The 14,660-nt window shown below is 54.1% G+C and overlaps 1 protein-coding gene across 2 annotated transcripts; it reads right to left on the bottom strand.

Annotated features, from left to right (window-relative positions):
• Positions 1-38: 38 nt before the first annotated feature.
• On the bottom strand, positions 39-14,503 carry MTG1 (mitochondrial ribosome associated GTPase 1). Of its 2 annotated transcripts, none has more exons than XM_070470544.1 (11): positions 14,313-14,503; positions 13,378-13,442; positions 10,593-10,697; positions 8,481-8,561; positions 7,949-8,260; positions 7,656-7,746; positions 6,438-6,499; positions 6,086-6,182; positions 5,789-5,870; positions 703-815; positions 39-501 (listed from the first exon to the last, which is right to left on the bottom strand). In XM_070470544.1, exons 1-11 carry the CDS (start codon positions 14,422-14,424, stop codon positions 368-370), a joined length of 1,254 nt encoding a protein of 417 aa, XP_070326645.1. In that variant the 5' UTR covers positions 14,425-14,503; the 3' UTR covers positions 39-367. The 2 variants fall into 2 exon arrangements, with proteins under 2 accessions (XP_070326645.1, XP_020735677.2); XM_020880018.2 differs by having other exon boundaries at positions 7,949-8,005; positions 14,313-14,495.
• Between the last annotated feature and the right edge of the window lie 157 nt (positions 14,504-14,660).

Genomic DNA, 14,660 nt, shown 5'->3' with positions numbered 1-14,660 from the left:
GGGCAACTCAGTCCTCCCTGACAGCCCCAGCCAAGCTGTGCTCAGAGACGGGCCTTTTAATTTAAAATCTTAAAATTACAGATGATGGTTTCAACTCCTTCTGAGAAAACACCAGCTTCTCCTTAGGAGAGGAGCTGAGAGACACAACATGAGTGAGTGTCCCCCCAGGCCAGGCGCACGGGACGCCCACCGCCCTGACATCCGCACCCAGGCCTGTCCCTTGGGACCAGGGGCCGGCTGTGGGGCAGGAGGGCTCGGCCTCCTTCCTGGAACAGAGACCCAGCGTGGTGACCAGCGTGGGGACTCTGCGAGTCCAACCCCAGCCGCGGAGCCGAGGGCAGGGGCCAGGCCCTCCCGCCAGACCAGTTCACGGCTCCTCTGCGGGGCGGCCCTGCAGGAGGTCACGGTCCAGCATCACAGGGCCCAGCAGCCCGCTGCGGAAGGCCCGCAGGAAGTCTCGGGCAGCTGCAGGGTAGTCGGGCTGGATGACGTTCACGTCCCCTGGGGAGGCAGGAGGCTCCGGTGAGGAGGGAGCCCCACGCGGGGCCCAGCCCACCCCCCTCAGGCCCACGCAGGTGGGCGTCTGCACAGGACATTCGGGAAAAACACCTGAATTCACAAAAATGAGGGCATCGCAGGCTGGAGCTTCCTCCCCTCTGCCCTGAGCCCAACCCCCGCCCGGCCCGGGGCTGCCTGTCTCACCTGTGCCTGTCAGCACCTTCACCTTCTGGGTCTTCCTCAGCTTCACAGCCACCCGCTTTAGCACGCTGGCGATGTCATCACAGGCCTCGCCCAGGCCGTAGTGCTGCACGTACCTGCGTGCGGGCGGCAGTCACTGGCTCTCCGACGACCCCTTCATGGGTGCCAATGACCGCCTTGCAGAGCTGAGGGCCTCACCAACACCCACCTTCCACGTGGCCACAGCCGGCTGCCCCGAGACCCAGCCACATACCGGGACCCTAGGTGCAGCTGCCAGGACAGCTGACCGTTCGAGGGGGTCTCCCTGCAGACCCTAACCAAAAGGACCAGAGTGTTCCTGATGACAGTCCCAGGGCAGGAATACCAGACACCCGCCACCCGAAGGTCAGGGGCAGAGCTGCCAGGCACACACAGTGGGAAAACAGACCAGTTGGGGGAGAAACCCATCAGCTGGAACCTCCCAAGATGCCAGAATCCAGAGAGACTCTGAGTCAGTTATTAGAACTGCATTCCCTGTGGTTACAAAGCAAAGAACCCACAGAGAAGACAATAAAAAGAAATAATCCAAATCTAACATCTAGAAGAAAACACTATGAAACACACACTGAGGAAATTAAAGCAGCTCGAACTCCACAGGGGACAGGGTGAGGGAGCTGGGGACCCAGCGGCACTGAGCCGGCACTCCTGCAGCCAGAGCAGGTGACAGAGCCCTGCACCCATGGTCAAAGCCTGGTGACAGTCCTGAGTGGACAAGGATAGCAGCTGGAATCATCCACACGTGACACAAACTGCACAGCCTCGGGGGTGAGGATCAAGGGCTGAGTACAAGCACAAGAAACAAGAAGAAACCACACCAGCGCCCAGTGTCATAAACTGCCCAGACGCTTGACAGAGAGAAACCTCAGCAGCCAGGGCGTCAGACATGGAGAACAGACCCTCATCAGAAACCGCTACTCTGCAGACAGTCCATCCACTTAGAACTCCACCCACAGGGCAAACTCCCTTCAAAATGGAAGGTGAAATGAACACGTCCTCAGACAGCAGCTGCACGGCCACCAGCATCACAGGAAATCCTCGACAGGGAGACGGCCCCAGAGGGCAGGGGGCCCACACCAGGCGGGACGTGACCTGCGAGGCTCAGGGAAGACCACCAAGACTGAGTCTTCACTTTACGTCCATGTTTTAAGAAAGTGCAGCAGCATGTCTGCCGCAAAGAACAACACGTGTCACCAGACTGGCCCAGAGGCCAGGTCCGCAGACTGGAAAGGCCCTCAGGCCACACGGCGCTAACACCACCCAGACGTCCTGCAAACCCTAGAGCCACCTTCGCCCACGTTCTAGGTCACAAGCTGACAAAAGGGAATCATGAAAAGCGTCTGAGGGACTTCCCTAGTAGTCCAGGGGCTAAGACTCCGCACTCCCGGTGCAGGGTCAATGCCTGGGCAGGGACCAGATCCTGCAAGACACAACTAAGAACAGTTCGCATGCTGTGACTAAAGGTCCTGCAAGCTGCAACTAAGACTTGGCACAGCCAAGTGAATTAAAGAGAAGGCATTTGACTAATCTAAAAAAGGCCGACGAGAGAGACGAAGAGAGGCACGAAGAACAGTTGGGACAAAGGCAAGATGACAGATGTAAACCTAACATCAGTGACCACGTCAGACATGAATGGTCTAAATACCTAAAATAAAAGGAGAAAAGGTCAGACTGGGTGAAGAGCAAGGGACAGCTACATGCAGCAATAAACGTATTTTAAATGTAAAGACACCACAGCTCAAAGTAAAGCGACCAGGGAGAGGAATACATGAGGGAGATTTCAGAGTGGAGACTGTCCTGTCCAGGATAAAGGAGGCCACGTCCTCCAGTCACCAGGAGAACGCAACGACCTCCCCCGGCGCGGAGGCTAGAAACACGTAAGCAGGACCAGCGGCGGGGGAGGGCCCATCTCCCGCCCATAACAGTAACAGGAAGACAATCAGCAACGTGGAAACAAGGGAGGAACACAGACCGGACAGCAATCGACAAAACAAAAACCAGAGATCAGAAAGGGGAAACCAGAAGCCAGTTCTGTGGGGAAAACCAAAACCCTGACCTGACGTCCTCAGGGTCATAAAGGACATCTCCGGGGCCTGCAGGACACACACACTCTCACCATCCTCACTGGTGAGGGCAAACCGACTGGACATCTGCACACTGACCGCCTGCGCTGCCCACTGTGGGAACACGCGTGAACCCAGCGACAGGTGCCCAGCCAGGGGGCCCCTGCCAGGCAGGGAGGCTGCACGCGTGGCTCCACTGTGAGACTCCAGAAGGCGGCAGGAAGCAGGTGGGGCAAGGAGGGGGTTACACAGCAGGACAAGAAACTGGGGGTTTCCTGGACAGTGTAACGGCTTCACATTACTTTGCCAACAAAGGTCTGTCTAGTCAAAGCTATGGTTTCTCCAGTAGTCATGTATGGATGTTTAGAGTTGGACCATAAAGAAGGCTGAGCGCCAAAGAATTGGTGCTTTTGAACTGTGGTGTTGGAGAGGACTCTTGAGATCCCTTGGACTGCAAGGAGATCCAACCAGTCCATCCTAAAGGAGATCAGTCCTGGGTGTTCATTGGAAGGACTGATGCTGAAGCTGAAGCTCCCATACTCTGTCCAGCTGAAGCAAAGAGCTGGCTCATTTGAAAAGACCCTTATGCTGGGAAAGACTGAAGGCAGGAGGAGAAGGGGACGACAGAGGATGAGATGGTTGGATGGCATCACCGACTCAATGGACATGAGTTTGAGTAAACTCCGGGAGTTGGTGATGGACAGGGAGGCCTGGCGTGCTACAGTCCATGGGATCGTAAAGAGTCAGGCACGAAACCCTAAAGACTCTACCAGAAAATTACTAGAGCTAATCAACGAATACAGTAAAGTTGCAGGATATAAAATTAACACACAGAAATCTCTTGCATTCCTATACACTAACAATGAGAAAACAGAAAGAGAAATTAAGGAAACAATACCATTATACCATTCACCATTGCAACAAAAAGAATAAAATACTTAGGAGTATATCTACCTAAAGAAACAAAAGACCTATACATAGAAAACTATAAAACACTGATGAAAGAAATCAAAGAGGACACAAACAGATGGAGAAATATACCGTGTTCATGGATTGGAAGAATCAATATTGTCAAAATGGCTATACTACCCAAAGCAATCTATAGATTCAATGCAATCCCTATCAAACTACCAACGGTATTTTTCACAGAACTAGAACAAATAATTTCACAATTTGTATGGAAATACAAAAAACCTTGAATAGCCAAAGTAACCTTGAGAAAGAAGAATGGAACTGGAGGAATCAACCTGCCTGACTTCAGACTATACTACAAAGCCACAGTCATCAAGACAGTATGGTACTGGCACAAAGACAGAAATATAGATCAATGGAACAGAATAGAAAGCCCAGAGATAAATCCACGAACCTATGGTCACCTTATCTTCGACAAAGGAGGCAAGGATATACAATGGAAAAAAGACAACCTCTTTAACAAGTGGTGCTGGGAAAACTGGTCAACCACCTGTAAAAGAATGAAACTAGAATACTTTCTAACATCATACACAAAAATAAACTCAAAATAGATTAAAGATCTAAATGTAAGACCAGAAACTATAAAACTCCTAGAGGAGAACATAGGCAAAACACTCTCCAACATAAATCACAGCAGGATCCTCTATGACCCACATCCCAGAATTTTAGAAACAAAAGCAAAAATAAACAAATGGGACCTAATGAAACTTAAAAGCTTTTGCACAACGAAGGAAACTATAGGCAAGGTGAAAAGACAGCCCTCAGATTGGGAGAAAATAATAGCAAACGAAGCAACAGACAAAGGATTAATCTCAAAAATATACAAGCAACTCCGCCAGCTCAACTCCAGAAAAATAAATGACCCAATCAAAAAATGGGCCAAAGAACTAAACAGACATTTCTCCAAAGAAGACATACAGATGGCACAAAAACACATGAAAAGATGCTCAGCATCACTCATTATCAGAGAAATGCAAATCAAAACCACAATGAGGTACCATTACACGCCAGTCAGGATGGCTGCTATCCAAAAGTCTACAAGCAATAAATGCTGGAGAGGGTGTGGAGAAAAGGGAACCCTCTTACACTGTTGGTGGGAATGCAAATTAGTACAGCCACTATGGAAAACAGTGTGGAGATTTCTTAAAAAGCTGGAAATAGAACTGCCATATGACCCAGCAATCCCACTTTTGGGCATACACACCGAGGAAACCAGATCTGAAAGAGACACGTGCACCCCAATGTTCATTGCAGCACTGTTTGTAATAGCCAGGACATGGAAGCAACCCAGATGCCCATCAGCAGACGAATGGATGAGGAAGCTGTGGTACATATACACCATGGAATATTACTCAGCCACTAAAAAGAATTCATTTGAATCAGTTCTAATGAGATGGATGAAACTGGAGCCCATTATACAGAGCGAAGTAAGCCAGAAAGATAAAGACCATTACAGTATACTAACACATATATATGGAATTTAGAAAGATGGTAACGATAACCCTATATGCAAAACAGAAAAAGAGACTCAGATGTATAGAACAGACCTGTGGACTCTGGGAGAAGGCGAGGGTGGGATGTTTCAAGAGAACAGCATCGAAACATGTATATTATCTAGGGTGAAACAGATCACCAGCCCAGGTTGGGTGCATGAGACAAGTGCTCGGGCCTGGTGCACTGGGAAGACCCAGAGGGATCGGGTGGAGAGGGAGGTGGGAGGGGGGACTGGGATGGGGAATACATGTAAATCCATGGCTAATTCATTTCAATGTATGACAAAAACCACTGCAATGATGTAAAGTAATTAGCCTCCAACTAATAAAAATAAATGGGAAAGAAAAAAAAAGCCAGACACGACTGAGTGACTGAACTGAACAGATTCACAGGTGTACTCACATGTCACAACGTAGCAGACTGTACACATTAAATGACCACAGACTGTCTACAGCACCTTGACAGTGCTGGCTTTCTAGTTATGTTTGGTGAGGACAGGGAAGAGGGCCTGCCCCTGCACTCACCCCAGGAGCTGGTGCCTGTTGAGAGTGTAGAGGAGGTAGTCAGCCATGGTCTCCTCGCCCACGAGGTGGTCCAGTACGGTTCCTGGGAACAGGCAGCGGAGGGTGAGTGCTCAGCTTGCTCCCTGCCCTCCGCAACCCAGCAGTCAAGTGGGAGGAGGGCGCCCCCTCCAGAGTAGGCCAGGAGGCCCGACGGGCTCAGAGGGTGCCAGGAGTGTCAGCTGTGAGCAGCCAGGCCAAGCACAAGCCGCCCAGACTGGGGGCCTGGGAGCCTGCTGTGGGGGTGGGGGTCGGGCTCACCACACAGGGCCAGTTTCAGGCCTGTCTCCACGCTTGGAATCCGAGGAGCCAGCACCCCGGGGGTGTCGAGCAGGAACATCAGCGGCCGCTCACATACCTGTGGGCAGAGGGTGGTCAGCTGGCCTTCTGCCTGAGGCTCAAGGAGGCCCTGGAACCTGCCCCCCAGAGTCGTCACTGCCACCAAGCTCTCAGCATCCCCACAGGATGCCACTGCTGAGTGGAGAAGGAATAAGGGCAGGAGCCCAGCAGCCACCTCGCCCCAGGAGGACAGGCTCTGCCCTGATCCTGCATGCCCCGGGGATGGGAGACACCTGAGCCCTGGCCCAGGCTTGGTGTGAGGACAAGGCCCTACCTGAATCCTGGACATCACAGCTCTGGTGATCCCAGGCTCGCCACCCACCCTGGCGGCTTTTCCTGCGGGATGAAAGGGAGATGTCAGAGTCTGTCAAACCCCCAGGCAGATAAGCCAGATGAGCAGTGACGCACGGGGGAGCCCAGCAGGGCCCAGCAAGGCCCCTGCAAGGAGAGAACCGCCTCCCAGGCACCGCGACCCGCGGAGGCACGCCCACGACAACTGGCAGGGCTGCCTGTTGGCATCGCCTTCCTCCCTGCAAGGCCGGCGCCGCCCCAGGACCACCCACAACGGCCCATCCCTGGGGCCGCTCCTGACCAGGAAGCCGCCTGTGCTCTCGACACTGGCCGCCCCAGGTCCCAGCTCAGGGCATGACCCTCCCCCTGTGCTGGAGCAACACTCGCATCCATCAGCGCGGACAGGTAAACAAAATGTGCTTCGCCCACATAAAGGAGTGTTACTCAGCCTTAAAAAGGAGGGAAATTATGCCTCATGCTACACCGTTGGACCCCAAAGAGTTAGGTCCATGAAATAAGCCCAGCACAGTTCAGATCCTGTGAGTCCAGGCTCAAGGCACCAGAGGATCAAATTCATACGACAGAAAGTAGACCCGAGGTTCTAGGGGCTCCGAAGGGCAGGCCCACTTGTGTCTGTAGACTGACAGGGTGAGGGTTGCACAGCACTTAAGATACTAACACCAGTGATGGCTTTAAAGACACAATTACAGGAAAATAAGCAATAGCTGACTGTAACAGTGCTCCAACTGGCAGCACAAACAGCCTGAAGTGACATTCCAGCACAGGTCTGTCTGGAAGAGGTTCCCAAAGGACACACTTGTGCAAAACACGAGTCAACACGGCCGTGGCGTCAAACACCAACAGGCATGAGACACAGGCCCAGAGAGCCCTCCCCAGGCCCTGGCCTGATGCCTCACCCGCGTTTCCCACACACCCCGAGCACAGCGGGACAGAAAGACAAAGTAAGAGAAGGACAGAATCGCCCACGTTAGAAATTGCATATGTTAAACATTTAAAGACAGAAAGCGAATGAAGTAAAAATGTATAAGGGAATGGCTGTCTCACCAGCTGACTGCATGCCAAGCTGTCAGCTGGGCCTCCTGGTGCCAACAGTGCCCCCAGCGAGTTGGCGTCTCAGGCTCTGGAGGGTCATCCCAGCATGAGAATCAGTGCCTGCCCCCCCCCCAACTGCAGCAAGTACCTTTCCTGAGGTGCTGCCTCCGCAGGGAGTTGATAAGTGAGGACTTGCCCACGTTGGGGACCCCGATCACCATGATGCAGTATTCCACGTGCTGCAAGCGCAAGGGCAGGGGTTGGGTGCCCACCTAGCCCCACACCCCCACACGCCCGGGGCACCAGCGTGTCCAACAGGGTGAGGCCGCCCCACCCCACCTGCCGAGACCCCGCGGGGGGGCCCCCGGGCTGGGCTCAGCAGCTGGGCCCAGGGTCCCAGCAGAAGGGGCGGGCCCTCGGCCGGGCCAGCCCACCACCAACCTCTCCTCGGTGATAGCGGTAGCTGCTCCCAACCAGCTCCGTGACCAGCGGGATGATCTGCAACCAACAACCACCAGGCACTGTCCTGTGGGAGCCTGGCCTCCCTCGGCCCCTGGAGGCAGACGCTCCCACCGGCGTCCCACCACCGGCCGGCACAGGTCCACACACATCAGTTGCAGGCTGTGCTCTGGGGAGCTGTGAGGGTGGCCGGGGCCCTGCCCTGTCCTTCCCCAGGAACGAGGAGAGCCCGAGGGGGACAGCAGGCACTGCCACGCCTTCCAAAGACACATGACAGCGGCAGAATTCGCAAACCTGACCGGGAAAACAGGCACAGACCGTCCACGGACTCCTCCTACTTGGGACCGAAGGCGGCTCTTGGCCCGACCCTGATGTTCCCACCTAGTCTGCCCGACCCAGGAGGTGACTGTGCCCCAAACCCAACAACACTCTGCTTCCTGCAGAAGCACAGAGAAATCTGTGGTGTTTAACATTTTAAGCAGAAGCCTCAGAGCACAAAACAGAAGAGACCCACCTGCTTGACATTTTCATCCTTCACACAGTTGGTAAAAACAACATGCTTTAGGCCTTCTCTTTCTAAGTGTTGTATAATTTTCTAAAAGAGACAAGACGTTTCCATTTTAAACACTAGATGAAGACATGGACAGCATCATAAGCTAAAGTCTGAGGATCTGCTCATGGGCCAGGGAGGAGGCTAAGCCGCTGGGGCAGGTGGCCTGAGGGCATGTCAGAGGAGGGCAGGTCGGCCATGGGGCACCCTTGCTCTGTGTGAGGACACGGGGCAGGGGCCCCACCAGGTCATCCAAAATCACCTGCAGCCCTGGAGACACAGCGTTGGTCTCCACTCAGTCACATCATCGCTCCTCTCCTCCCAACCAGCTTCCACAAAACAAGCTCCACTTAAACTAAGGTTTGAACCCAACTATGAAGTATATGAATATTGGAATACTTTAAAAGCCCCAAAGTAAACTGAGGTTAATATGAACTTACTGGCCTTAACATGAAGCAAAATCACCGTATGACTCTTATTTTTACAACCAGTACTGCATTGTTTGAGAGTCCCTTGGACTGCAAGGAGATCCAACCAGTCCATCCTAAAGGAAATCAGTCCTGATTATTCACTGGAAGGACTGATGCAGAAGCTGAAGCTCCAATACTTTGGCCACCTGATGCAAAGAACTGACTCACTAGAAAAGACCCTGATGCTGGGAAAGATTGAAGGCAGGAGGAGAAGGGGACGACAGAGGATGAGATGGTTGGATGGCATCACTGACTCGATGGACATGAGCTTGAGCAAGCTCCGGGAGTTGGTGATGGACAGGGAAGCCTGGCGTGCTGCAGTCCATGGGGTCACAAAGTGTCACATGACTGAGTGACTGAACTGAACTACCTTGTTTGATCAGCTACTGATTTACTTAAAGGAACAAAAAAGTCGCTCATAATTTCAGTTAGTTTTACTGATTTATCGTTTGCTGTGATGATGCAGATGAAGGTCAGGCCCACAAAGACTTCGTGAAGTCACACTGCAGGCTGCATACAAATCTGCATGGGACGCCCCCCTCCCAACCTGCAGAGGCAGACACAGCCCCCCCCCCCCGGCTCCCCGCCAAGGGGCTGCTCCCTCCTGTCCTCCCCAGACTCAGTTGCCTCCTGCAGGAAAGATCCGACATCCCCATCAGGCCACCTAATGTGCCCATCACTCCACAAAGATGAGCATTTCGGAGCAGAAGCAATTGCTGGATGCTAAGACCCAAGTCTCAACTAAGAAAAGCAAGTGAAAGCTTGTGATGACAAGTAAGGACAGCTGCCCCTGGAGTGAAAGCTGGGGTTCTGTCCTCGGGGCAGGAGAGATTCAACTAGAAGCCTTTGGGGAGGTGGGTTCATATGGGAAACGCCTTCCCCTCGGGCACTCAATGAACAAAGAGCCCTGGGGCTGGAGTGCCTGGGTTTCCCTGCAAACCTTGAGCTACAGGTCTGTGGGTGAAGTTTAAAGAATTCAATGTACCACAGCCAACTAAGAAACCAGAACTGCTGCTTCAAAAGGAAAAGCTACACACACACAAAAGCTGGCTCGATTTCAAGATTCTGACACCTACTCTTTACATTTCTCTTACTCAGGGACATCACCCCTGGACACTGTGTCCCCGTCCAGCAGGGCTCGGCACCCCCAGTTGCTTTGGGTCTCCCACCTTCCAGATCACTCAGGGGGCAGCAGGCAGCCCACAGCTCAGACCAGGGGTCTGGGAGGCCATGGGCCTGGCCAATGAGGACACTGGGAGCCAACGCTGCCACACCAAGAGGCCTCCGGGTCGGACAGCACTGAGCAGGGTGCTGGTGACCCACCTCAGGAGGCAACTGAAACGTTAGCGAGTGACAGTTCAACAAGATGTAGGCATCCGTACCACAGCTGCAGCCACATGCCATATGCTCCTAGCCTCGAGGGCCCTGCGGCTGCTCTGTGGCAGCGCGGCTCCTCCCCTTGCCCACGGCTGAACCCCTGCTGAAGGGTACAAATTCTTCGGCCTCTCAGATGACAGGTTAGTCAAAGGCTACTTTGCTAAAGCTGGCAGGCCTGGGCAGACGGGCACCACGTCCACCCAGAGATCCGGTCAGATTTGAGCCCTACCTGCTGCTCCTTCAGATCTGCAAGGTCCATTTTGTTGAGGACAAGCAAATGAGGCTTAAGCCCAAGGGTTTCCTGAAACAGAGGGTTTCGGCCTGAAAGTGGGATGTGGCAAAATTAAGGCAAAATTCCATCAACTTGACCAGCCAATTGACATACTTCCCCCTGTCTTGTTATGCAGACTGGACCAGCCTGTAACAGGACACCCTCGGAAGGAAAGGACAGGGTGTAGAAGCCTGTCCAGGAGCAGGAGAGCTCCAGCCAGCCCAACCTCGAGCCCGAGCCCGACCCCAAGTCCTGCATTCACTGACCTCAGGGCCACTGAGCCCCTGCAGGCCCCCCGACACGTCCTGTGGACAAGACGCAGGGCAGCGGCCCTCTCGTGGCTTCTCAAACAGGAACGATGGCAGCAAAAAGAAAGCTCAATGGAAGGTTTTGTGACTAGATCACTGTTTAGTTGCCAAAAGATCTGGTCACTCAGGACAAGTGCCTCCCATGAGTCCTAACCAATGTATCTCATGCCACCACCGCCAGCCCCAGGCGTCCTCATGGAGACCTCCAGTGAGCCCACCTCCTCGCACCAGGGGCAGCCCCTTCCTATCTCCACCAGGGGCCCCCGGCGCTCACTGTGACACCAGCACATCAGGAGGGGAGGTCTGTATCTGCAGGTCGGGAGTGCTCAGCCCTTCCCTGGTGCCTGTCCCAGGAGTCCCGAAGCCTCAGCATGCCCCCGTTCCAGGCACCCAGTTAAGCCGCTGTGTCCCCACCCATACAACACAGGGACAACAAAGACAACAACTTACTTTTTCCATAAACAGCACTCTGCCCTCAGAGGTTAACCAAGCCTGAGCTAATTGAGAACACTGAAAGCCTCCTGACTCCCTCAAGAGGCCGTCCTGGAGAAGTCAGGACATCCAGCGAGCAAAGGAGGACGGAGCAGAGGCGCCTCCCCTCGGCACACGGACAGCAACAGCAGGTTTCCTTGTTTCTCAGTAATCAGACATGCAAGTGCCAGCAAGCCCTTCCGACTGGCACGAGATATTGTATGAACTGAAACATTTAGCCTACGGTAGAGAAACGGGAGAGTTTTCTCAGAAATTCCAACTAGAGACAGTGATGACTTTCAAACCAACACGTGTCTTGCAGGGGGCCTCTAGACACAGCTCAGGTAAATACGGCAAGAACAGAGTATGCAGAGCATGCTCATTACCGAGGGAGCTGTTTCCCTCTTCCAATGCATCCTTCCGTACAGGAAGAAAGCCTGGTTGGCAGCAACTTTCTAATGGAGATTTCATATCCCACCTGGAGCCTGCTACTGCTGTAGTGAGTTGGAAGGCGCGGCTGTGCTAGGCGGAAACCTGAGACAAACAAGCTACCTGTGTGCCAGAGGGGAGCTTCTGGGCTCCACACCAGGGATTCTGACTCACAGGCCTGGAAAGGGGCCTAGACATCAGTATTTTCAAGAGCCTCCCGGGGGAATTCTAATATGTAACAAGGATCGAGAACCACTGCTTTAAATGTCAGTAACTATGACAGGTGACCCTGTTGGCCATTGTGGGGCTGACTGGACCAGAGCAGGGACCAGGGAAGAAGGCAGATGGAAACAAGGTAACAGCCAGGAATGCTTCTCGGGTCGTGTGCACTGCCCGACTCCGGATGGTCTCCCCTGCACTACAGCTCTGCACCCGATCCCAGTGGGGTTAGGGGAGGGGATCCCCTCACCAAGCAGTTCTCACCACCAGCTGGGGTCCTTCTGTTCAGCGCAACTCTGACTCCATCTACCTAAAGACAGCATCAGACCCCACAGTCTGAGCTCAGGAATGCCACCAGCCCTCACTTCAACTAGCAACTGCAGCTGAGGTTTGACAGAAAACAGCAAAATTCTGTAAAGCAATTATCCTTCAATAAAAAGAAATTAATTTTAAAAAATAGCAACTCCAAGTCCAGGTTGTCACCTGTCACTTCTGAACAACAGGCCCAAATCAAGGGTTCCCAAGACCCTTTCCTGGGTTCTAGCAAAACTAGTCTGGACAGTGGCTCAAGAAATTGAGAGAAACATTTTATTTATTACATTATGATCGGGCTTCCCTGGTGGCTCAGGGGTAAAGAATCTGCCTGCAATGTAGGAGATATGTGCAGGACACCCAGGTTCAATCCCTAGGTGGGAAAGATCCCCTGGAGAAGGAAATGGCAACCCACTCCAGTATTCTTGCCTGGAAAATCCCATGGACAGAGAAGTCTGGCAGGCTACAGTCCATGGTGTCACAAAGAGTCAGACATGACTTAAATGACTAAACAACAAAAATGACACAACTCTGGAGTAGCCAAATGGAAGACATGTGCAGGAGGAAGGCTGGGAAAAGACGTGGAGCTTCCCCCCATGCAGGTGCCTCTGCCTGCATCTCCACCCTCTCAGGAAGCTCTCCCCACCCCCACCCCCCAACAGCCTGCGGTTTTATAGCAGCTTCATTACACAGGCAGGACAGAGTGAAACACTGGCCTTTGGTGAGTGAACTCAACCTCCAGGCCCTAAGGTGGGGGTGGCAGGGGTAGGACTGAAAGTTCTAATCCTCCCCATAGCAAGGCTGGTTCCCCCGGCGACCAGCTCCCCCCTTAAGTGACCAGAGGTCTTTCCCAAAATCACCTCATTAGCACAGCAAGAGACACCTTATCACACTCCTCACTTTGGAAACTCCAAGACTTTCAGGAGCTCTGTGTCAGAACCAGGACAAAGACCAGATAGGTACTGCTTATTCTAAGTGAGGACGTCACCACCACTGAAGGATATCCGGGCGTCATGCACCTCGATGATGCAGTCCACCAGCCTCAGGCTGCTCTGCATCTTCTTCAGCCCTGGAAAACAGAAGAGGGACGCTTCAGGGGTGGACGGGGCCCAGGCCTTTATTACTGAAGCACAGTTAGTTGCTTTATGATGTTTTTCGTTTCTCCGGTACAGCAAAGTGAATCAGCTGCACATACACACTGCCCCTCAGCGTCCCCTCACTCAGCCAAGACCAGTCTTTCGGGCACACCCACAAACATCCCTTGTGGCTGGGATCTTTGTGGCTGGATCCCTTGTGGTTCAGACGGTAAAGAGTCTGCCCGCAAAGCGGGAAATGCGGGTTTAACCTGGGCTCGATCCCTGGGTTGGGAAGATCCTTTGGAGAAGGAAATGGCAACCCACTCCAGTGTTCTTGCCTGGAAAACCCCATGGACGGAGGAGCCTGGACGGCTACAGTCCATGGGATTTCAAAGAGTAGGACACTACTGAGCGACTTCACTTTCTTTCTTTCTTTTCCAACAACTCGCCTACGCCGCCTGCTTCCCGCCCGCAGGCGCCCTGTCCCCCTGATTAGGGGCCGAGGAGCTGCGCAGGCCGCGGGCCGCCACCTTCACACCGGGTGGGGCTGGATCTGCAGGCGCTCTCGGAGCCAAATTCTGAGAAAAGTAAGAACCTCAGAGGGTGCAGGCGAGAGACAGCCAGCTCCATCTACGCCTCAAGGTGCTCAGGTAATTAAACAGCCAACTTCAACCTGGAAAGTGCTTTCCTACCCCTGCCTCATTCCGTCCCCAAATAACGTCCAGGAAATTGTGTCCTTTTCCAAGCAAGTGGGGACAGGGGCTTCGAGCCGAGTAACAGGCCCTGCCGGCGTCAGCCCACGAGCCCGCCCCGCGCTGGACCCGCGAGGAGCCGGGGGAGCAGCGCGCCCCGCCGCGCCTCACCCTTTGCCATGTGGCCCGGAAACCAGCGCGCCACGTCGCGACCTTCCAGAGGGAAGCTCTCCCGCCAGGCCGCCCGCCCGGCGGCGCACAGGGTCCGCGGAAACAGCCTCATGGCTCCGCGTCCCAGGCTCCGCGCAGCACTACGGCCCGCTCCGCCCACGGACCTGTCCGCCCGGCCCGCGACCCCGCACAAGGGTTCCGGCGCTCCACGCGGCCGGAGCGGCCCGCGCATGCGCACGGCGCTGCCTCGGCCTGCAGGAGGCGCTTAGCGGGCGGTTACTGGGGCTGGGGACCGGGGACGGGGACGGGACCGGGGACGAGGACGGGGACGGGGACCGGACCGGGGCT

The sequence above is a fragment of the Odocoileus virginianus genome, chromosome 7, assembly GCF_023699985.2.
Source record: "Odocoileus virginianus isolate 20LAN1187 ecotype Illinois chromosome 7, Ovbor_1.2, whole genome shotgun sequence".
In the NCBI taxonomy this organism is placed as follows: domain Eukaryota; kingdom Metazoa; phylum Chordata; class Mammalia; order Artiodactyla; family Cervidae; genus Odocoileus; species Odocoileus virginianus.
This window is presented reverse-complemented; position numbering and strand designations above follow the sequence as displayed.